Below are 24,163 nucleotides of genomic sequence, written 5' to 3'. Positions count from 1 at the left end.
ACGATCCTTACTATATAGTGTAAAATACACCCTTGTCTGTCTGAAACACACACTAAAGTTTTCGGGGTGAGAGACATCCAGTCAGTCAGTTACTCTCAAATGGTTCAGGTCAAAATAAATTCTTCATACTTATACCATTTCTGTAAGTTTGAAACTGTTTCAAAACAAAAAAGAATTTCTTTCAACCTAAATCTCCCTGGAATAATAGAAAATGACTCAAGTGCTCATAAAAATGAAGGATTAAGGCCGGGCGCGGTGGCTCAAGCCTGTAATCCCAGCACTTTGGGAGGCCGAGACGGGCGGATCACGAGGTCAGGAGATCGAGACCATCCTGGCTAACACTGTGAAACCCCGTCTCTACTAAAAACTACAAAAACTAGCCAGGCGTGGCAGCGGGCGCCTGTAGTCCCAGCTACTTGGGAGGCTGAGGCAGGAGAATGGCGTAAACCTGGGGGGCGGAGCTTGCAGTGAGCCGAGATCCGGCCACTGCACTCCAGCCTGGGCGACAGAGCGAGTCTCAAAAAAAAAAAAAAAAAAAAAAAATGAAGGATTAAAAGAATTTTAAGACCAGGCATGGTGACTCACGCCTGTAAATCCCAGCACTTTGGGAGGCCAAGGCGGGCGGATCATGAGGTCAGGAGTTCGAGACCAGCCTGGCCATCACGGTGAAAAACCCCGTCTGTACTAAAAATACAAAAATTAGCCAGGCGTGGTGACACATGCCTGTAATCCCAGCTACTCAGGAGGCTGAGGCAGCAGAATCACTTGAACCCGGGAGGTGGAGGTGGCAGTGAACCCAGATTGCAACACTGTACTCCAGCCTGGGCGACAGAGTGAGACTCTGTCTCAAAAAAAAAAAAAAAAGAAAGAAAAGAATTTTAGACCGGTGGTTCTCAACCAGGAGTAGTTTTTCCCCGGGGCCCATGTGGCAATGTCTAGAGACATTTTTGGTTGTCCCAAGTAGGGGGTGTTGCTGGCATCTAGAGGGGCTGCAGAATGTCCTACAGCATAGTGCTCCACAGCAAAGAATGATCCATTCCCAAATGTCAATGGTGCCAAGGATGAAAAATCTTTTTACAAACATCTCAACAACCACGATAAAATCCCCGTCCTACTGCTCACCCAGCGTGTGGCCTGAAATCACTTCATCGTCCTGTGCCTCAGGCTGCTAATCTGTGCAATGGGGATAACAGTAGGTACCTCACAGGCCACTGGAGGAGTAGATGAGATCACGTGTGTGCTCTGCAAATGCCTGTCACCGAGGACACACGCGGGAAGGTCGGATCAACTCGAGGGCTGGTTGGCAAGTATCTCATCGCACCTGCACGGACCACAGATCCCTGATGTGCCCACTGCTCAAAGGACCCAGGAGCACCCTCTGCCCCAGGTCTGGGATGTGGGAGGCCACGGGGCACACGCTCCCATCCTGCCTGCCTTTGGCCTCTGCAGGCAGTCGGAATTAGTCTAAAAGCTTGGAGGGAGCTAGGACAGCTTCTGGGCCCGGCACAGAGCCTGCACGGAGAAAGTGCTCAGTGAAGACCATGTGAATAGATGAACGAATGAACCAATGAACCAGTTCTCCTTCCCTCCTTCGCCACCCACGGCTCGGGAGGAAAAGGGGCATACAGCCAGCTCGGTCCGTTCTCACCCTGTGCCCTGTGAGCTTGCCTGTCTCGGCTTCACTTTCTGTCCATCTTGGGCCTGGGAACCCAGACCCCAAGGGCCCACAAGAAGAAGCTAGAGGGTCAAAAACGACCTGAGATAGGACGTCCACCATTGAGTCTCGGGGCTCAGTTCTTTGTAGATCTGGCTTCTTAGGGGAAGGTGTTTTCTTTCTTTTTTTCTTCTTGTAACAAAACTGCTCTCACAGAGGTTTGAAGAAAAAAAATAAACTGACGGCAATGGAAATTCTAATACTAGAAAAATGTCAAGAAAGCAAATGCCGGTTTCAATGAGACACTCAGCCTGACAGGTCATGGAAACAGGCTTGAAACTATCAAAACACGAAAACCCCCCCTGGCACAGGGACCACAAGCGCTTGCTTGTGAAACTCATCAAATTCAAAACATGCCTCAGTGGACTGTGTTTTTGTGCCCAAGTCAAGAGTCAGCCTACGCAAGGGCCTCTCCAAGGGTCCTGGGGAGATCGGGGGACGGGCCAGGACCCGGCCTTAGGCTGAGCACATGGCTCTTGGGTGGGCATTCGGGTGGTGGACAGAGCTGGTGGGGGGAAGGAAGAGGGGACAGGGCTGAGCCCTTTACAAACCAAAACCCCTAGGACCAGTGCCTGAGGCTGGCTGTGCCACTGCCAGGCTGTGTGGCCCTGGGCCAGCCGTCCACCTCGCTGAGCCCTGTCGCCTCCTTGCAGAACAAAGGTCATCACTGCGGGAGTGCAGGAGGCCTCTACGCGAGCCCACCTTGCAAATCAGAGAGGAAGGCTCAGACAATTCCCCCATCAGAGCCCAGCACTCAATCCATGCCATGCAGTGCTGAGGAAGACCCTGGCCTGCCTTGAAGGGGCTGCCCAGGAGAGAGAAGGTGCTCAGCACAAGATGGCTGGGAGCCCCCTGCCCCAGGTGAGAGCTGGAAGACGTGGGCTGTCTAGATGCCCCTGCCTGGACAGGTGAGGAGGGTCCCAGCTCCCAAGGGCTGCCTGGAAGAGCTGGCCTGGAGGCTGGGCAGGGATCAGAGTGCAGGGACCAGGGAGGGGGTCAGAAGCACCCAGGACTCCAGAAGGCCTGAAGCTTCCAGGGAGGAAAAAGCCCCAGGCACAAGCCAGCCTGTCAACAGGCAGCAGCCACCGACTGCAGGCAGGTACTCCACGATGTGCTTAACAGCCCAACCTTGATGAATCCACAGGCCAAGCCTCTGAAGTAGGCTCTACCGTCGCATTTTCCAGATGAGGAAACTGAGACACAGAGCAATTCAGTAATTCACACGGGGTCACACAGCTTGTAAGTGGCAGAACCAGGTCCCCCCTGCCCCATGTGCTCCTTTCCCCTCCTGCCCCTGGGCTGATCACCAGGTGGTAGAAGAGGGAGAGAGAGGAGAAAGAGGGGAGGAGGGAGAGGGAGAAAGGGAGGATAGAATGTAGAAAGGAAGGCAAGGCTGGCGGGAATGCCCCCTGGGGATACTGGAGGAAAAAGTGAAAGACAAGATAGACTTTTAAACGTTCATGCCAGCATCCATCCAGGTGCTGCTCTGGGCAAGCCATGCAGTCCTCACACCCAGTACAGTCTTCACCTCATTGCATTCTCCACACGCGTGAGTTTTCACCGGCATTGCATCCCTACAGATGTACAGAATGTGACAGGAGCCACAGACAGGGAGCCTCGAGGCTGGGCTAGAAGTTCAGTCTCTGGAGCCCACGCCCCGGGCCTAGAGCTGCCCTGTGTTCCTCTGGCTCGGGCAGCCCCTTTGGACAGCTGGACACTCACCCACAAGCTCTAGCTTGGGCCGGGAGGTCTGGACCGGGTAGCACAGGTGGAGCTCTGAAACGACACCAGGAGGAAGCCTGGGGATGGTGGCCACAGGGGGCAGGAGCAGGCAGGGAAAGGACCCAGGCCAGGCTGGCAGAGAGCAACCTGTCCTCCCCAAGGCCCCAAGGACACAGCCACTTACTCTGCCGAATTCGCTTCCTGCAGGCCCTCCGGTGGCACAGGAGGAAGGTGCTGGAGCCGACCACCACAGCCAGCACCAGGATCACCCAGAAGAGCACTGGCCCTGGAACACAGAGACACCCCGCACTCTTTGCCTCACTGCAACCACACAGGACAGCCCCAGCCCCAGACTACTTCCTCCTTCTCCTGGGACACAGCTTCCATCATGGCTAACAACACCGGGTCCTTTCCAAGCCAAGGCTGTATCTCATCCAGCCCTCCCTCACCTGGCTCCAGGAAGCTGATCAACCATTTAAGGCTGAGATAAGGGCAAACTGTGTCTAGAGGGCGAGAAATTGAGGCGTCTAAGAGCCAGAACAAAGAAATTGAGGTCCAACAGACCAAAACTTGGGGACTGTGGAGGAGGCCCCGGTGTGACCGGCATCTGGCAGCACTGCTGGTTGGCCGGAGTCAGGGTGGGGAGGGCCAAGCAGTGAGGGGAAGGAAGGGGTTGAACCCAGTCCCCTCCCAGCCAACCCTCTAGACCCGCTTGATGAGGGCAGGCATGGAGTCCTCTCTGCACATAAACACGCCCCACAAGCATTCCCTGAATGAACGATCCCCAACCCTCGGCCCCAGGCACCATCACTACCTTCCGTTTAAAAATGAGGGGAGCTGAGGCTCACGAAAGTTCGTTAACTTGTCCAAGGTCACCCTGAGAGGAAGTGGTAGAGCCCCAGCCCAGCCCAGGCCAGGCCGGGTGGACCCCAGGACCCATGCTCTTAACCCCTATCTGGATCCACTTCTTCACACCATGGTACTAAACTCGCTTCCTCTTTCCCTTTGGTCACTTACAGAGGTCATAGAGCTAGTGACTGCCCTTTACTGAAGTCCATGTTCAGATGTTAAAAAAGTAGTATATGCCAGTTAAGTGCTTCTCAAACGTTCATGTGCATATGAGTGCCCTGGAGATCTTGTTAAAGTGCAGTTTCTGATTCTCTAGGTCTGGGATGGAGCCCGCAATTGGCTGTCCTAACAAGTTCCCAGCTGGTGCCAATGTCGCCAGACAAGACCGTACTTTCAGAAACACTGGCCTGAGCACTACTGCCACCTCGTGTCAGCCACTAGAACTGCAAGTCCTAAAATGAGTAGCCTGGCATCATTCCCTAAGCGCTAACTCTTGGGGGTTTGTTTGTTTTTGGTTTTTGGTTTTTTGCGACAGAGTCTCAGTCTGTCGCTCAGGCTGCAGTGCAGTGGTACGATCTCGGCTCACTGAGACCTCTGCCTCCCGGGTTCAAGCGATTCTCCTGCCTCAGCCTCCTGAGTAGCTGGGATTATAGGCACGCACCACCACACCTGGCTAATTTTTCTATTTTTAGTAGAGACGGGTTTTCACCATGTTGTCCAGGTTGGTCTCAAACTCCTGACCTCATGATCCACCCACCTCGGCCTCCCAAAGTGCTGGGATTACAGGCATGAGCCAACGCACCCGGCCTAAGAACTAACTCTTACAGAGGCCGTCTACAATGCTACACTGCTTACAAGCCTGCATGGTCTCTGCCATTACCATTCTACAAATGAGACAACTGAGGCTCAAAGGAGAACTAGTTGAAGTCATGAAATCCATCAACAGAGACCTGTTTTCTGAGTAGCAATTATGAGCCATGAGGATGAAGCTGTGAAAAAAAAATCCTGCCTACAAGAATTAAAGAATAGTTACTAGCAGCCAGGCACAGTGGTTCACACCACTGTAATCCCAGCACTTTGGGAGGTTGAGGTGGGTGGATCACCTGAGGTCACGAGTTTGAGACCAACCTGGACAATATGGCAAAACCCTGTCTCTACTAAAAATACAAAAAATTAGCTGGGCGTGGTGGCAAGCGCCTGTAAAACCAGCTACTCGGGAGGCTAAGGCAGGAGAATCTCTTGAACCTGGGAGGTGGAGGTTGCAGTGAGCCAAGATGGGTGCCACTGCACTCCAGCCTGAGCAACAGAGTGAGACTTTGTTTAAAAAAAAAAAAAAAAAAACAAGAATAGTCACTAGCAAGTGCCAGAGCCACAGCCCCAACTCAAGAAGCCAGAAACTTGGAGTCAACCTTGATCCCCCTTCTCAGGCCATACCCACAAAGGAGACGCTCCCTCCTGGCTCCTCCTCATCTCCCTTCCCCAGGAGGAAGCCCCTCCTGGGAGTAGGGGTGGGTGGGCTGGGACCATTACCTGCATCCAGAACGGGCTTCCCCGTGGAGGAGAGAGCGATGGGAGCGCTGGTTGGGATGGGCAGCGTCTTACTGGCCTGGGAGTCCACCAGGGAGCTCAGAGTGGGGCTGGTGCTGCAGGGAGAAGCCCAAGGCAGGAGTGATGGAGATGGGAAGAGGGAAGTGTGTACTCAAGAATAATTCCCTTTCTCTAGAGACTGCGCAGCCAGAGCCTGGGCCCCTAGATCCTCTGTCCCGAGTCTCTGCCAGGCATTTTGAGGGCAGGGACTGGGTTTTGAGGCCTTCTGGCTTTCCAATGATGTTAGCACAGAGATGGGCACACATTTAACAAGAACAGCCCAGGCCCCGCCTCCACCCCCAGCCCAGCTGCCTCCCAGGCATCCCCTGGGCATGGCAGGGACAGCTCCCTCCCACAGCAGCCAAACAGAGAGAAGGGGTGGGGGAGTCACCTGGCAGGCGCCTCGCCATTCTCTGGGGTGGGGCTGCAGTCAGGCTGGGTCCCCAGGGGTGGCGCCTCAAAGGTGGTGTCCTTCTCAGTCATATCTACAGAGGGGAGGTAACATCTGAGAACCAGCGCCAAGGAGGCTGGTGTCTCCAGGAAAGAGTTAACCAGGGACTGGTGGCTTCCAGCGAGGTAGCACCGTGGAAGCTAAGACAGTCAGATTTGTGTTTCAAAAGATCAAAGTGGAGAAGCTGGCCAGGCACAGTGGCTCACACCTGTAATCACAGCATTTTGGGAGGCTGAGACAGGAGCACCACTTGAGGTCAGGAGTTCAAGACCAGCCTGGCCAACATGGTGAAACCCCATCTCTACTAAAAACACAAAAATGAGCCAGGTGTGGTAGCACACACCTGTAATCCTAGCTACTAGGGAGGCTAAGGCAGGCGAATCATCTGAACCCAGGAGGTGGAGGCTGCAGTGAGCTGAGATCATGTCACTGCACTCTAGCCTGGGTGACAGAGCAAGACTCAAAATAAACAAAACAAAGTGGAGAAGCTGCTACTCATCTTTAACAGCTGTGATCACCCAGGAACGTGGCACAGTGAGGCTAGACCTTTTGCTTTTAAGAGAAACCTGAAACTTCCTAATGTTTAAATACAGTCTCAATTTTTAAAGTTTTTTTCTTTTAAATCAACTTTGTTAAGGAATTATTTATTTATTTATTTTTAATTTTTCGAGATTGAGTCTTCCTCTGCCGCCCAGGCTGGAGTGTAGTGGCACGATCTCGGCTCACTGCAACTTCTGCCTCCCAGATTCAAGTGATTCTCCTGTCTCAGCCTGCTGAGTAGCTGGGATTACAAGGCACCTGGCAACACGCCCAGCTAATTTTTGTATTTTTAGTAGAAACAGGGTTTCACCATGTTGGCCAGGCTGGTCTTGAACTCCTGACCTCAGGTGATCCGCCTACCTCGGCCTCCCAAAGTGCTGGGATCACAGGCGTGAGCCACCGCACCCAGCCTAAAGGCACAATTTATATACAAGAAAGTATCCCCTGGCAGGGTACGTTGGCTCCCGCCTGTAATCCCAGCACTTTGTGAAGCTGAAGCGGGTGGATCACTTGAGCTCAGGAATTCAAAACCAGCTTAAGCAACACAGCAAGACCCTGTCTTTATTTTTAAGTAAGTAAAAATAAAAAAAGAAAATGTCCCTAAGTGTGTACAGCCTGATGAGTTCTGACAAAGGTAACTAACTCCAATCAAAATACAGAACATGCTCATCCCTCCAGAAGGTTCCCTAGTGCCCCTCCTCACTCACTCTGCCCCCACCTCCAGATCCAGGCAACCACTGATCTGCTTTATGTCACTATAGAAGAGTGTATCTGTTCCAGAATTTCCTGTCGACAGAATCATGCAATATGTACTCTTTGGGGTCTGGCTTCTTTCATTCTGCATAATGTTGTTGATATTCACTCAGGTTCATTCCTTTCTGTTGCCGAATAGCGTTCTGTTGTACAGATGAACCCGTTTACATACCCGTTCCCCAGCTGATGGACATTTGGGTTGTTTCCAGTTTGAACTACGATGAACAAGGCAGCTCTGAGTATTCTTGTGGGTGCCTTTGTGTGAACATATAATTTCACTCCTCTTGAGTGCCTAGGAAGGGTGGCTGGATCACTGCGCTGGCCAGACGGAATGTCTCTGAAGGCCAGTTCAAAGCTGGCCACCACTGGTCGGACACGGTCACATTGTTTTACAGATGGAGAGAGCCACAGGGCTGGAGCTAGACCCAGGCCACAGAGATGGCAAGTTCTAGCCCAGAGCACTCTCCTCTGGACGGCCCTGCCTCCTGTCTGGGGACTAGGCACCTTCGTCGAAGCTTCCTGCTTTTCTGGGGCAGGAAAATTTGGCCCACATTAGAAGTGGGTTCTGCTCAGTCACTACACCTCTCCGCCCCCAGAGCCCTGGTGGAGGCACCCCTTTTTGATGTGGTACAAAGCAACCCCACACACATAACACACATCTCCCCTCTACAAAGTGTTTGTGACACCTCTCAGATTTTTCCTGAGATAGACAAAAAGGATTAATTTATTTTTTGGATTGTAGGGTTCTGAGGAACCCTCCTCTTTGGGGAAGGTCACTGGACTGTCACCTGAATTAGTTGGAGCCTGGAGGCTGGAGGCTATGGAGAAGATGATGCGATGTGTTATGATGTGATGTTAGTATTTGAATTGGTGTTTGAAATGTCACTGGGTTTCAGTGAACACTTACTTTGGGTGGATTGGAGCTCTGGTGCTCAAACCCATTCACTGTGGCTATTCCCAGTTAGCATCATGAGGAGAGAGTCCCCTGCCCTCTCTCCAAGGCAGCCTGATGTAACTAGACAGGCCCATAGTCTCAGTGCTGCTGAAATACCAGCTGAAATCCAGCGACAGATCTGCTGTCCCTCCTGTACGTGCAGAAGAGGGGGACCTAGTACTCCTTGGGTGCCTCTCATCCCCTCTCTGAATATACTACACCTCACTTGTAACTTTCCTTCTTCCTCCCTGAGTTAGTGATCTCCCCTTTTCCTCCTCTTTGGATTTGAAGGTGGGGAGAACGTATTATCTAGCCCTTAGTTAGTCTGCCTGTGTTCTCTGGTAAGGGCCTAGTGGAAGAGAAAAAAAATAATCTACCTACTCTTAGCCTTCATTTAAGAACTAAAAAAAGATATTATTTACCAGATGGATATACTTCTCTTTAAATCCAAACACCTAGTCCTTGGGCCATTTAAAGAATGGTCTTAGCACCAAGGCCAAACAGATTATCTTTTTATACATTCAGGAATTGCTTAAAATCAGGTAAAATTTCATCTTCATATTTGGACTGTATATTTCTTGTCAGCTTTTTCTTTTCCCTGGAGTTTCCAATTGCCTTTCTTTTTCTTGTTGACAAAAGGATAGTGTGCCCTCACCATATCCTCAGGTTTTTCAACTCTACTAATCATGAAAGGTACTACAATTCTCTCTTTTATTCCTGGGAACACTTCCCTGGAGCCTTCCTTCCATTTTCCTGCTCTGATCTGGCTCAAGCGGTCTACAGCACATCATTCCAGGACTTCCCTTCCTTGCTCTGCTAGGATGGAGTGCTGGTCTCTAGGTTCCATGGCTTCCTGTTTTTCTTTTTTGCCCCCTGACTTAGCTGAATTACATCTTCAAATAACTTCCTAGGAGAGGATGTAGGAAGAAAAGCTTTCTGGACCTTTTATGTCTGAAAATGTTTTTATGCTGCTTTCAAACTTGATTGTAATTTAGCTGAGGTGATTGCAATTTAGTTGGGTAAATTCTAGGTTCGGAACTAAGAAGGAGGTGGGCGGGTAGTGTCTTCCAGTGGAAAGTACTCTGGGCTGACCCTTGGGATCCCTGCATTCCAGCTCTAGCTTCGGCCCTGTGCTTTTCTCTGGGTATAAAATGAAGAGGTTGGATCAGACCAGAAGTAACCAGCTTTGACTAGTCTTCAAAAGCATTCTATGTGACCAGCACAATGACCCAGCCACTCCTCCTAGGTATTTACCCATGAGAAATGAAAACATACATCCACCCAAAGACGTGTACAAGAATCAGCCAGTCATGGTGGCTCATGCTGGTAATCTCAGTGGGAGGCCAAGGTGGGAGGATCGCTTGAGCCCAGGAGTTCAAGGCTGCAGTGAGCCAAGATCATGCCACTGCACTCCAGCCTGGAACACACAGTGAGACCCTGTCTCTAAAACTAACAATAATAAAAGATATAAGATAAATTCTTACATGTTAAAAAAAAAAAAAAGAATATTCACAGCTGTTTTCATTCATAATAACCCTAAACTGGAAACAACCCAAATGCCATCAACTGGCAGGTGGATAAAATCATGGTGGTACATCTATTACTTGTGGCATGGGTAATTTCCACTGATCCTGCTTTGCTTAAATGCAGGGCCTTCTGACCTGAAGTCTATGCTTCTGGTCAGGTGCACAGAGAAATTGGGGCTACCACTGTCGGGAAGATGCCTGGAGCACTTTGGAGTGCCAAAGACCTGTGGCTGGTGGCGGATGCATAGAGGGAGTCAAGGAGCAGGACACTTTTGCAGACATGAGGCCTGGCACATGCCAATGTCTGCACTGGGAGGGCCACATCAAGGTGGTCAACAGACCCAGGCAGCAGGAACAAGAAGAAACAAATGGCCGGGCACAGTGGTTCACGCCTGTAATCCCAGCACTTTGGGAGGCCGAGGCAGGTGGATCACGAGGTCAGGAGTTCAAGACCAGTCTGACCAACATGGTGAAACCCTGTCTCTACTAAAAATACAAAAATTAGCCAGGCATGGCGGCACGCTCCTGTAATCCCAGCTACTCAGGAGGAGGCAGGAGAACTGCTTGAATCCTGGAGGTGGAGGTTGTGGTGAGTCAAGATCGCGCCACTGCACTCCAGCCTGGGTGACAGTGAGACTCTGTCTCAAAAAAAAAAGAAAAGAAAAAAGAAAAAACAAAATCTAATGCAGCCAGAAGCCTCCTTCCTCCTGCGATTGCCCTCCAGCGCCCTCTGCTGGCAAGGTTTAACTGCATGCTCCCTGTAGAGGAGAAACGCGGAGGCCAGTCATTGATGGCAGCGCAGGGATGGACAGGTGAACGGAGAACCTACAGACGATGGGCTGATCACAAGCACACTTTCTAAAAAGCCTTTTCTTGCCCTCTGATGCCATATTGTTCCTTTTTCATAGCATTCTGTGCCCACCCACCTTATGGATGTAACGAGTTCGTGAACATTTCTGCAGACACGAATTTAATGTTGCTAAGTACTCTTCTATTCCTGGATTTATCAAAGCTTCATGTGTGGTAAGAATTTCCGGTTTGGCATGTTTTTATTCTCCTTCGTAGGGCTGGTTTTCCTTATAAATCTCTGCTCATTCATATTTATTTTAAAAGGGTTATGTTTGGCCCGGCGTGGTGGCTGATGCCTGTAATCCCAGCATTTTGGGAGGCTGAGGCACAAGAATAGCTCAAACCCAGGAGGCAGAGGTTGCCGCGAGCCAAGACCATGCCACTGCACTCCAGCCTGGGCAACAGAGTGAGACTTTGTCTCAAAAAAAAAGGGGGCGGGGGTTACACTGCATCCATCGATAGATAAAGGTGGTATCTATATACAATGGAATACTACTCAGCCATCATAAGGAAAGAAATCATGTCTTTTGCAGCAATATGGATGGAACTGAAGGCCATATTCTTAAATACAGACATTCAGATACAGAAAGACAAATACTGCGTGCTCTCACTTCTAAAAGGGAGTGAAATACTGTGCCCACACGGAAGTGGAGAGCAGAATAAAAGGCAATAGAGACTTAGGGGGATGAGGGGGAGGGAGGTATAAGTGGGTGGACCATGAGAAGTTATTTAAGGGGTACAATGTACACTATTTGGGTGATGGATACCCTAAACATCCTGAGTTCACCCCCCCATCTAAGCATGTAACAAAATGACACTTGCACCCTATACATTTACACAAACAAAATAAAATCCTAAGGACTCTACTGAATATTCCAGTCACTGAGCGGGGACGGTTTCTTCTGCTGTGTTAGCATGTCCTGTTCGCAATGGGTCTCTTCCCTGAGTAGGAAGTCGGCCAGGAGACCCTGGGCCCATGGGCGGAGAGTGTGAGCTGGCAGCCTCCCTCCATTTCAGGGTTATGGGGTGGGGCTAGCCTGTTGACAGTGCACTTCCAAATACCCAGGCAAAGAGGGCTTTACAAACAGAGTGACAGCACCCCACTGGTGGCCCGAGCTTTCCCCAGATACTCCTTCAGTGTTCTGACTCAAAAAGACGATTGTTGGCCAGGCACAGTGGCTCACGCCTGTAATCCCAGCACTTTGGGAGATGGAGGCGGGCGGATTACTTGAGGTCAGGAGTTCCAGACCAGCCTGGCCAACAGGGCAAAACCCCGTCTCTACTAAAAATACAGAAATTAGCTGGGTGTGGTGGTGGGCACCTGTAATCCCAGCTACTAGGGAGGCTGAGGCAGGAGAGTCACCTGAACCCGGGAGACGGAGGTTGCAGTGAGCTGAGATCCTACCTCTGCACACCAGCCTGGGCAAGAGAGCGAGACTCCTTCTCAAAAAAATAAAATAAAATAAATCAATCAATCAAAAGACAATACTGGGGATTAAAAACTCAGGCATCATCTGTGCAAACTGGTCAGTGGCCGTGCCATGCCATTGTACATTTTGAAGTTGTGTTTGAAGACACAGTCACAGATCACCACACCTCACAGCTCTCCACTTCCCTTCTGCTCTTCATCTACCTGCCTCTTCCAAGCCCAGAGCCTCTCTGGGGGTCCTAGAAGCAAGTCACCCCTCACTTCTCTGGCAGCCCTCACAGAGTCACATGGGGTGACCTTTCCTCCACTTGTTTTTTTTTTTTCTTTTTTAGATAGAGTTTCACCCTGTCGCCCAGGCTGGAGTGCAATGGTGCAATCTCAGCTCACTGCAATCTATGCCTCCCGGGTTCAAGTGATTCTCCTGCCTCAGCCTCCTGAGTAGCTGGGACTACAGATGCCTGCCACCACACCCAGATAATTAGTGTATTTTTAGTAGAGACGGGGTTTTGCCATGTTGGCCAGGCTGGTCTCAAACTCCTGACCTCAAGTGATCCACCTGCCTCAGCCTCCCAAAATGCTGGGATTACAGGCGTGAGCCACCATGCCTGGCCATTCCCCTTGGTTTTGTCACCACTCTTCCATCTGTTTTTTTTTTTTTTTTTTTTGAGACGGAGTCTCGCTCTGTCGCCCAGGCTGGAGTGCAGTGGCCAGATCTCAGCTCACTGCAAGCTCCGCCTCCCAGGTTCACGCCATTCTCCTGCCTCAGCCTCCCGAGTAGCTGGGACTACAGGCGCCTGCCACCTCGCCCGGCTAGTTTTTTGTATTTTTTTTTAGTAGAGACGGGGTTTCACCGTGTTAGCCAGGATGGTCTCCATCTCCTGACCTCGTGATCCACCCGTCTCGGCCTCCCAAAGTGCTGGGATTACAGGCTTGAGCCACCGCGCCCGGCCTCTTCCATCTGTTTTAAACCACCTGGACATTTGTTAAAATCTCTCAAAGCCCTTTAAAAAACAAAACAAAAAACAAAACAAACAAAAAACGGTCAGGGTTTTAGCAGTTTCCTACACACTGGTAAAGTCAACCATCCTGAGTTAGAAACCTCTTGAGAAACTTGATATTCATCTCTCTAAGTCAATAAAACAGCCTTGCAAATAGGGCAAGATTTTACCAGCCCAGGGCCGGGCATGGTGGCTTATGCCTGTAATCCCACCACTTTGAGACACCAAGACGGGCAGATCACCCGAGGTCGGGAGTTCAAGACCAGCCTGACCAACGTGGAGAAATTGCATCTCTACTAAAAATACATTAGCTGGCCGTAGTGGCGAGTGCTTGTAACCCCAGTTACTTGGGAGGCTGAAGTAGGAGAATCGCTTGAACCCAGGAGGTGGAGGTTGCGGTGAGCTGAGATTGCACCATTGCACTCCAGCCGGGGCAACAAGAGCAAAACTCTGTCTCAAAAAATAAAAGATTTTACTAGCGCAATAATTTTAGGAAGAATTTTTTTTTTTTTAATCAACAGAACCTCTTACCAAAATGCTAAAACTGGACTTTATCATTGCATTCGCTGGGTCTGACTACTCAAAGGATAACCAGAACCCATACCTGATCTAATTAACAGCTGAGGGTGTTGGTCATTTGCCCCCACCCCTGGCTGTTGGTGGGGAGAGGCACAACAGTGGGGGTATAGACTCCACCCCATGGTCGAGGCCTGGGGTGGGAGCTGCTTACCCTGGGGCTTGGTGACTGTCTCTGCTGCACAGATTGGGTAGGGGACACAGCGGGCACAGGAGTTGGTGGCTGATGTGGCACAGACCATGCCAGGTCGACATTCGCAGACGCGGGAGGAGTTCCATGCACACGGCGTCTTCTCCACGAGATCATCTAAGGGACACAGATGAGGGTCATGGAGAAAGACCAGGATGGCAAGGGCAGGGGGTCCAGAGAGCCCCCAGGAGGACAGAGAAGCAGTTGTCCCAGGGTCCTCCAACAAGAAAATAAATGCTCGTCTGACTATGCCGTTGAGCAGCTCTCCCAGCATGCTCAAAATAATTATGCAGGGTGAAAGAAGACAGGCAAAAAGGGAGGGCATTCTGTATGTTGCATTTACAGGAAATTCTAGAAAATGCAAGCTATTGCATGGTGACCATAGGCAGGGGGTGGGAAATGGTGACAAGGAACCCGAGGTAACTTTTAGGGGGAAATGGCTGGTTGCTCAGCTGCATGCATTTGTTAAAACTTATCAAATCGCATCCTCTAATCTGTGCATTTTACCATATGCCCACTACCTCTCCATAAAGCTGTTAAAAGAAAGTCCTCCAGGGGACGGGGTGAGTGGGCATGGGTGCAGAGGAGCCGAGACTGGCCATGACTCCATAACTATTTAAAGCTGGGTGATAGTACACAGCCATCTCTGACTCACTCGACATCTGAATATGTCTGAAATTTTTAATGATAAAAAGATTTTTTGGCCAGGCGCGGTGGCTCACGCCTGTAATCCCAACACTTTAGGAGGCCAAGGCGGGTGGATCACAAGGTCAGGAGTTCGAGACCAGCCTGACCAACATGGTGAAACCCCATCTCTACTAAAAATACAAAACTTAGCCAGGCGTGGTGGCGGGCACCTCTAATCCCAGCTACTCAGCAGGCTGAGGCAGGGGAATCACTTGAACCCGGGAGGCAGAGGTTGCAGTGAGCCAAGATAGTGCCACTGCACTCCAACCTGGGTGACAGAACGAGACTCCATCTATTTAAAAAAAAAAAAAAAAAAAAAAAAAAAGTTTTTTCTCCACAATCAAAAAAATAACGTGTTAGAGGTATTTTTTTTCTAAGTGTAATAATGCTTTTGTATGTGTTCGGGAATATTTTGCAACGCTCCACTTAGAGGTAAATACAGAATGACTGGATCAGTAATTAGGCAAAATGCAACTTCTCCGGAAGAGTAGCTCTCAGTCAGCAGGATACTTAGAGGCCCAGCATGATAATGGTAAGGGCTGGACAGTCTCTTCTTACAACCTCCAGAGCAAGGGAACTGGGCAGGATTTGGGGAATTTGTGCAGAGGGTGCGCAAGCTCAGCAATAAATGAAACCATTTGGGACAACGGCAGCTATTATCATTATTATTATAGCTCTTAAGATAATTGAGTATGTGTGAGACAGTCGTCTCAGCACTCTACCCAGATTCACCTACAATCACGTATTTAATTCTTACACAGTTCTCTGAGATAGATACTACTATGCCCATTTTGCAGCAGAGGAAACTGAGGCACAGAGAGGTTAGGAAACCTGCTTGAGTTTATAGGCTATTAGGCGGGAGAGGTGGGATCTGAACCCGGCACTCGGGTTCTAGAGCTCATGCCTTTAGCTACTAATATGCCGCTGTACTCTCTCGTAGGGCTTCAGTTAGGAGAGCTGAAGCAATTACTGGGCCCAGAGCTAACGCCTCTTTCTCCATATGTCCACATGGTGGTTGTGGCAGACTGTATTTTCCCAAAACAGTGATATTTCTGGCCCTACAGTGATATTTCTGGCCCTTCCAGAGCCTTGCCACTTACCCATTAAGAAGTACAACTGTTTTACTTCCCTCTGTCTCAAGTGAGATTTGTGGTTGCCTCAACAAACAGGAAGTGGTGGAAGTTCTGTGTGACTTCTGAGGCTAGGTCATAAAAGGGGATGTGGCTGCTGCCTCTCTCTGTCTGTCTGTCTGTCTCTCTCTCTCCCCCTCCTTCTCTCTCTCTTCCTTTCTCTCTCTCCCTTTCTCCTTCTCCTTCTCTGTCTCTCTCTCTCTGCCTTTCTCTCCCTCTCTCTTTCTGTCTCTGTCTCTTTTGCTCTGTCACTCTCTCTCTGTCTCTGTCACTTGTTCTCTCTCTCTCCGTCTCTCTGTCACTCTCTCTCTCCCCCCCCTTTCTGTCTCTCTCTTTCTCTCTCTCTCCCTCTCTCTTTCCTCTGTCTCTCTCTCTGTCTCTCTCACTCTCTCTGTCTCTATCTCTGTCACTCTCTCTGTCTCTCTCTGTCACTTGTTCTCTCTTTCTCCCTCTCTCTCCATCACTTTCTCTCTCTCCCTCTCCCCCTCTTTCTGTCTCTCTCTCTCTTTCTCTGTCTCTCTCTCTCTCTGTCTCTTTCTGTCTCTGTCACTCCTCTCTCTCTTTCTCTCTCTCTTCCTGTCTCTCCCTCTTTCAAGACTTTTATGGCAGGGTGCCATGGCTCACGCCTTTGATTCCAACACTTTGGGAGGCTGAGGCGGGCGGATCACTTGAGGCCAGGAGTTTGGGACCAGCTTGGCCAAGATGGTGAAACCCCGTCTCTACTAAAAATACAAAAAAAGAAAAAGACTTCGCCTTTAGAACCTGCCACCAGACCATGAGGAAGCCCCAGGTAAGACACAAAGAGGCCGACATGGAAAGGAACCGAGGCCGCAGCCAGGAGCCGACACCAACCCCAAGGCAGGTGAATGAATGAGGCTCAGAGCATCCAGATCCGCAGCTTTTGGGCTTTCCAGCTAAGACCCCAGACATTGTGGAGCAGAGACCAGCTGTCCCCGCAGTGCCCTGTCTGAATTCTGACTCACAGAATCTGTGAGTACAAAGAATGGTTTGTTTTCACAACTAAGTTTTAAGAAAATTTGCTGTGCAGCCTTAGTAACTAGGACAGAGCCCTCCAATGACAACAAACAGTGTCTGTGGTTCTTTCTGGCCTCCCCTGACTCTCCGCTCTGCTTTGCTGCCCAAAAGCGGCTCTGGACAAGGAGACAGACTCACACATTCCCAGTGGCCTCTGTGAATAGCCAGGGCCTCTAACAGTCACAGCAGCCTGTGGCCTGAGCAACCCCCCAGCCCACGTGACCCTCGGGGTGCGGCTGGCGCTGGGAGGTTGTGACGGGCTGGACACAGGGAAGGCCCACACCCACATTCTGCTGTGCATGCGCACTCAGTAAGTGCTTGTCAAAGCAGCTTGTAGGCCAGGCTCAGTGGCTCACGCCTGTAATCCCAGCACTTTGGCAAGCCGAGGTGGGAGGACTATTTGAGCCCGAGCTCGAGAACAGCCTGGGCGACATAGTGAGACCCCCGTCTCTACAAAAAACATTTTTTTAATCAGCCAGGCATGGTGGTGTGTGCCTATAGTCCCAGCCACTTGAGAGGCTGGGGCAAAAGGATCATGTGATCCTGGGAGGTCACAGCTGCAGTGAGCTATAATCACACCACTGCACTGCAGCCTGGGTGAAAGAGTAAGACCCTGTCTGGGAAAAATTTAAAAAAAAAAAAAAAAAAAAGGTGGCTCATAGAGGCAGCCAGTGGGGTGGACAAGAACCTGGAACCTGGTGGCACTTGTCTGGGTTCAAACACCAGCCTGCAGGCCTTGGAAGTTCCCTGACTTCCCAAAGCCTCTGTTTCCTCTCCTGTAAAAGGGGAATGATGACAATCCTTGAATCACAGAGTAGTTACAAACATTAATGAGCCGAGTTTGGAACAGGCGGGTGACTCACAAATGCTTGCTGGGAGGAAAGAATATGCAAATATGGAAGCCCCTCTGAAAAGAGGCGACCCCCATCAAAAACCCACAGACATGAGGGAGAGTTACTGGAAGTTCACGGTTCAAAAATGCAGAGAGGTAAACTGAGGCCCTTACCTCGAGAACAGCTCACGCAGGCCGTGCAGCGGCCAGCCTCGTCCAGGTAGTAGTCAGGCTCACACTGCTTCCTGCAGTCGCCAGACCCCTGTGGGCACGGCCGCGTTGGGGACAGACCTGGGGAAAGAAGCAGAGAAGCTGCAGACCAGGCCGCCTTGGCAAAGGGCCTCACTCCCCACCCAACCCTGAAGCCCCCCCATCCCTCACCATGGCCAGCTCCCAAACTCCACACATCAGCTCAGCCCAGCCTTTCAGAGGGAGTCCTGAGGCTCAGAGAGGACAGGGATACTGCGTGCATTCCACACGAGAGGAGGGCACTCACCGCCCGCCAACCAGCCCCTGCCCACTGTTCCTCCTGTTCCTCCTGAGGCCACCATGCCACAGCTTCCCCCAACCCTGTCTCATGGCTCTGTCACTCCCCTGCTCAAAACTTTGGGTACAGCTTCGCTGAGAGCTCAGCACACTAGCGTAACTCCTGTTCAGAATGGTATTAGGCGGGGAGGGGCTGGGTGCCTCCTACCTCCCTCTTTTAAAGACCCGTGTGGGCCGGGCACAGTGGCTCACGTCTGTAATCCCAGCACCTTGGGAGGCTGAGGCGGGTGGATCACTTGAGGCCAGGAGTTTGTGACCAGCCTGGCCAACATGGTGAAACCCCATCTCCACTTAAAAAAAAAAAAAGTAGCGGAGCGTGGTGGTGGGTGCCTGTAGTCCCAGCTACTCGGGAGGCTGAGGCAGGAGAATCGCTTGAACCCAGGAGGTGGAGGTTGCAGTGAGCTGAGATCACACCATTGCACTCCAGCCTGGGTGACAGAGCAAGACTCACCTCAAAAAAACAAACCACGGCCGGGCACGGTGGCTCAAGCCTGTAATCCCAGCACTTTGGGAGGCCGAGACGGGCGGATCACGAGGTCAGGAGATCGAGACCATCCTGGCTAACACAGTGAAACCCCGTCTCTACTAAAAAAAATACAAAAAACTAGCCAGGCGAGGTGGCGGGCGCCTGTAGTCCCAGCTACACGGGAGGCTGAGGCAGGAGAATGGCGTAAACCCGGGAGGCGGAGCTTGCAGTGAGCTGAGATCCGGCCACTGCACTCCGGCCTGGGCAACAGAGCGAGACTCCGTCTCAAAAAGAAAAACAAAAAACAAAAAACAAACCACAAACAAACAAAAGACATCATAGAGAGAACGAGCAAAGCCATGGAGCAGGAGAAGGTACAACTATAGGATAAGAGCTCCAAAACTCAAAATTATTAGAAGTCCCACAAATCCATTTTTTTTTTTACAAAACCAACCCAAGAGAAAGGAAACTGCGTGCATGCAAGGATGTATGTTTCATTCTTCATTATAGCCAAAGGCAGAAACAACCCAAATATCCAAAAACTGGATAAACAAAGCACGGCATATCTACGCCGTGGATGGCTATTCAGTAATAAAAAGGGACTAGGCCGGGCACAGTGGCTCACACCTGTAATCTCAGCACTCTGGGAGGCTGAGGCGGGCAGATCACCTGAGGTTGGGAGTTCGAGACCAGCCTGACCAACATGGTGAAATCCCATCTCTACTAAAAATACAGAATTAGCCGGGCGTGGTGGCGCATGCCTGTAGTCCCAGTTACTCGGGAGGCTGAGGCAGGAGAATTACTTGAACCCAGGAGGTGCAGGTTGCAGTGAGCCGAGACTGTGCCATTGCACTCCAGCCTGGGAGACATGAGCGAAACTCCATCTCAAAAAAAAAAGAAAAAGAAAAATGACTAACTGAGGGTTGACCCTTCACCATGGGGACCAGGAGGGCATCAGGTGGACACGTGCAGAGGCTGGCCAGCTGAGTCACAAGTGTCACAGCAGCAGAGCAGGACCCATTTCCCTCTCACAAACCAACAAAGAGGGAAGCAGAGGTGAGAGATGGGGCACCGGTGCCTGGCACAAGGCAGGCCCTCTGCACTGCTGGCAAATGAATGAGCCCGCTCGTGTCTACCTCTGCCCCTCGATGCTTTCAGCCCTAGATCGTGCCTTGTCACTCTCTTCTCTCCCCACCAGGAGAAGACCACAGATGAGTGCCCGCCTACTCCAAACACCCCCACTCATGGGCCATCCACCAATCGGGCACCCCAGGGAGACGACCCACAGCTTCACGGGGAAATTACCTGGATCTGAACTAGGCCTTCCCACAGAGGAGGGAGAGCCGGGAGCCCTTGTCAGTTTAGAAGCAGCTTCCTGGGCAAGGCGGGTGCCCCCTCTTAGAGGCATGGTGCTGGCATTGGAGGTTGCTGGGGACACCGGGGTGGGCTTGGCCTGGGGGGTGGTGCCACTGGGGAAGAAGCCAGAGACGGGACTGGTAATTCTGCCAGTGGAGCAAGGGAGGCCTGTGATCAGGAATAACAGTTTCCACAGAGATGGGGTCCCGGGCCCTCGGCCCACCACCTCTGGCAGGCCCACTGTAAGCTCCTGGGAGCAAGGCCTGTGTTTTCCAGGCCCTCTGGGTCTCCCACGGGCTCAGGGCAGGGCTGGGTACACTCTAGGGCCTCAAATGACCTGAGGGCTTGGCAGAGAGGCACTGGGAATCCTGACACCGTGGGCTGAACCCCACCTACACCCCCGCGCCCAGTTGTACCCTGGGCGTCCTGTGGGGTGGGACAGCCTCATCCGAAGGCCAGCCTGGGGGAAGAGGAGGCAGAGCCAGGGAGTCACCTGGAGGGTTCCTTGCAGTTCTCCGGGCTGGCACAGGCAGGGCTGAGCCCTGGGGAAGCCGGTTCACAGACCGTGTTCTTCTGCGCCGTGCCTGCAGGGGGGACAGCAGTGCCTTCAGAATCGGTGTTGGAGACCCAAATTCTCCCGGAATACACGCTTCCCTACCACAGGCCGGAGCTGGAGATGGGGTCCTTGGAAAACGTAGTGGTCATCTGGAGGTGGCACCTGCCTGGCACCTGTTCCCCATTGGAGTAAAGCAGCCTACCTTTCCCTGGAGAATTACTCTCCCTCTGACCTCAGCATCTGTGGTTAGGGGTCGGGACCGACTGAATCCCCTTTCCAGGAATGGCCCTGAGACCAGGCTGGACCAATCAATCCATTCCATTCCTGTGACCATGATGAGCCAGTTCAGGGATGGACATGTGACCCAAGCCTGTGAGGCAGAATTTAAAGATTCTGGTTTGGGATTTAAAGGTTTTGGTTTTGGGATATTAAAAATGTAAGAAAGGGAAGTTGTCTTCCCACTGGCGCTGGGCAGAGCTGCTAGTAAGCATCTTGTAGACAAACCAACAGAGAGGAAAACAGAGGTGAGAGATGGGGCAAGACAGAGCCCCGGATCCAGCCATGCCTGAAGCTTCTCAGAGCTACCCTCAGACTTTTAAGCTACACGTGCTAAAAAATTGGGGATTTTGCTACTTGCAATCCAAGGAGTCCTGGAGAATGCTGGACGGAAGCAGAGTGGAGAAGAAAACACACACACCGGGCCGGGCGCGGTGGCTCAAGCCTGTAATCCCAGCACTTTGGGACCGAGACGGGCGGATCACGAGGTCAGGAGATCGAGACCATCCTGGTTAACACGGTGAAACCCCGTCTCTACTAAAAAATACAAAAAACTAGCCGGGTGAGGTGGCGGACGCCTGTAGTCCCAGCTACTCTGGAGGCTGAGGCAGGAGAATGGCGTAAACCCGGGAGGCAGAGCTTGTAGTGAGCTGAGATCCAGCCACTGCACTCCAGCCTGGGCCACAGAGCGAGACTCCGTCTCAAAAAAAAAAAAAAGAAAAAAAAAGAAAACACAAACGTCATCCATCCAGTGCCCCTGAGTTTGCCTGTCATGTCCTAACTGTGCCAGGAAATTTACTTATTTTATTTACTTACTTTTTAATTTACTTTACTTTACTTTTTTATTACTTACTTTTTAATTTACTTTACTTACTATTTTATTTACTTATTCATTTATTTGAGACAGAGTCTTGCTCTGTCGCTCAGGCTGGAGTGCAGAGATGTGCAATCTCGGCTCACTGCAACCTCTGCCTCCCAGGTTCAAGTAATTCTCCTGCCTTAGCCTCCCAAGTATCTGGGATTACAGGTGCCCACAACCATGCCTGGCTAATTTTTGTAATTTTAGTAGAGACAGGGTTTCGCCATGTTGGCCAGGCTGGTCTCGAACTCCTGACCTCAGGTGATCCACTCTCCTCAGCCTCCCAAAGTACTGGGATTACAGGCGTGAGCCACCATGCCCAGTCCAGTCAAATGATTATAATCATACACACTTCACCAGGCTGTCGTCAGGATAAACGGAAGAGTGCACGTGAGGTGCCCATCACACTGCGTGACACGTCTGGTAAATGCTATGTCCTTACCCCCATCTGGACTGCCGTTCCATCACTTAGAAGGTGACCTGTATGTCACTGGGTGTGGTGGCTCACGCTTGTAATCCCAACACTTTGGGAGGCCAAGGTGGGTGGATCACAAGGTCAGGAGTTTGAGACCAGCCTGGCCAACATAGTGAAACCCCATCTCTACTAAAATCACAAAAAATTAGCTGGGCGTGGTGGCGGGTACCTGTAATCTCAGCTACTCGGAAGGCTGAGGCAGGAGAATCACTTGAACCCAGGAGGCAGAGGTTGCAGTGAGCTGAGATCACGCCATTGCACTCTAGTCTGGGCAACAGAGCGAGGCTCTGTCACACACAAAAAAGAAAAGGGACCTGCATGTGTGGGACTTCCCTCTGAAGGTTTCCGTGGAGGTGGGCGCGAGCAATGCTGACCTCTCGTGTTCTGCAGCATGGTGGAGAGACACCTAAGCTTAGGCATTTCCTGCTCTGTCTTTGCAGGCAGTTTACCTCCCATCTCCAAACCTCGACTTCCACACCTGGAAAATGGGGCTAATACTGTCTGTCTTACGGAGACTTGAGAATTTCAGGAGAGACAGCCAGTGACGGCTCCTAGCGCGGGGCTTGGCTGATTGGAGGCGGAAACTGCTTTCCATTTGACAGCTGGAAAAACACAAGCCCTGAGAGCTACCCTATGGGTGAGTCCACAGGGGACCTCAGAGATTAACGAGGCTTTGGCAGCTGAGATTAGAACACTTCTGAAACAGTGCTGTCCAACGGAAGTGTGTGAGTCACACAGGCCAGCTCAAATATTCTAGGAGCCATGTTTTAAAAGGTAAAAAGAAATAAGTGCAATTATTTTTCACAGTATATTTATTTAACCTAGTATATCTAAAATATCATGTTTGCAGGCAATCAATATAAAAATAATTAATTATATTCTTGTTTATATTAAGTTTTTGAAATCCAGTGCATATTATATACACAGCACTTCTCAATACAGACTTAGCTGCATTTTTATTTTTATTTTTATTGTTTGTTGTTGTTGTTGTTTTGAAACAGAGTCTAACTCTGTTGCCCAGGTTGGAGTGCAGTGGCACAATCTCAGCTCATTGCAACCTCTATCTCCTGGATTCAAGCAATTCTCATGCCTCAGCCTCCCGAGTATCTGGGATTACAAGCACCCGCCACCACACCTGGCCAATTTTTGCATTTTTAGCAGAGACGAGGTTTCACTACATTGGCCAGGCTGGTATCAAACTCCTGACTTCAAGTGATCGGCCTGGCTCGGCCTCCCAAAATGCTGGGATTACAGGTGTGAGTCACCACACCCGGCCCCTAGCTGCATTTTAAGTGCGTGGCCACGTGCCACGGGCATTGGGCAGCTCAGGTCCAGGGGCAGCAAAGGGAGGCCTCTGGCGCCGCCGTGTGGCAGTCTCAGGAACACCGCCCAGACAGTCCCTCCAGCTGGAAGCCTTGGCTGGAACAACTGAACTCAAGATGTTTTTCACAAAGATACAAAAGTTTCTGAGCTGAAAACTTTTTGGAAGTTTGGCCTTTTTGGAGAGGCCCCCAAGGCCTTCAGTTACACTCCCTCATTTGACAGATGGGGAGACTGAGGTCCAGAGACAGGTGGGAACATGCCCCACAAGTGCAAATGTTTGCAAAATCCTAGGTATCTGCTGCCCAGTCTACTGCAGCACTCTCGCCTGCTTATGGGTGGAGGGCTTCCGCATTTCCTCAGCAGAGCGCTCTCGCCCGATCCAAGGGGAATTTGACCAGATCTGAACTCCACCCACCCCAAGCCTGGATCTCCCTGTCAGGTGCCCCCATATCTTAATTCAACGAATTTCTATGGGGAGCAGGTGCCATGCCTAGCATTTGATCA

At 51.0% G+C, this 24,163-nt stretch overlaps 1 protein-coding gene across 2 annotated transcripts in view; it reads right to left on the bottom strand.

Annotated features, from left to right (window-relative positions):
* TNFRSF8 (tumor necrosis factor receptor superfamily, member 8) overlaps nucleotides 1–24,163 on the bottom strand; it is an 82,751-nt gene that overhangs the window by 14,073 nt on the left and 44,515 nt on the right. For both annotated transcript variants that reach the window (XM_011962543.1, XM_011962544.1), the window contains 8 exons: nucleotides 20,664–20,754; nucleotides 20,120–20,283; nucleotides 17,977–18,093; nucleotides 14,083–14,235; nucleotides 6,264–6,357; nucleotides 5,816–5,928; nucleotides 3,621–3,722; nucleotides 3,437–3,490 (listed from right to left, as the gene is read on the bottom strand). In XM_011962543.1, coding sequence (XP_011817933.1) covers nucleotides 3,437–3,490; nucleotides 3,621–3,722; nucleotides 5,816–5,928; nucleotides 6,264–6,357; nucleotides 14,083–14,235; nucleotides 17,977–18,093; nucleotides 20,120–20,283; nucleotides 20,664–20,754 — 888 coding nt within the window. The remainder of the gene's footprint in view (nucleotides 1–3,436; nucleotides 3,491–3,620; nucleotides 3,723–5,815; nucleotides 5,929–6,263; nucleotides 6,358–14,082; nucleotides 14,236–17,976; nucleotides 18,094–20,119; nucleotides 20,284–20,663; nucleotides 20,755–24,163) is intronic.

This window comes from Colobus angolensis, unplaced genomic scaffold, assembly GCF_000951035.1.
Source record: "Colobus angolensis palliatus isolate OR3802 unplaced genomic scaffold, Cang.pa_1.0 Scaffold596, whole genome shotgun sequence".
In the NCBI taxonomy this organism is placed as follows: Eukaryota; Metazoa; Chordata; class Mammalia; order Primates; family Cercopithecidae; genus Colobus; species Colobus angolensis.
The sequence above is the reverse complement of the archived record's forward strand: the minus strand, read 5'-3'. Positions and strand labels throughout refer to the sequence as shown.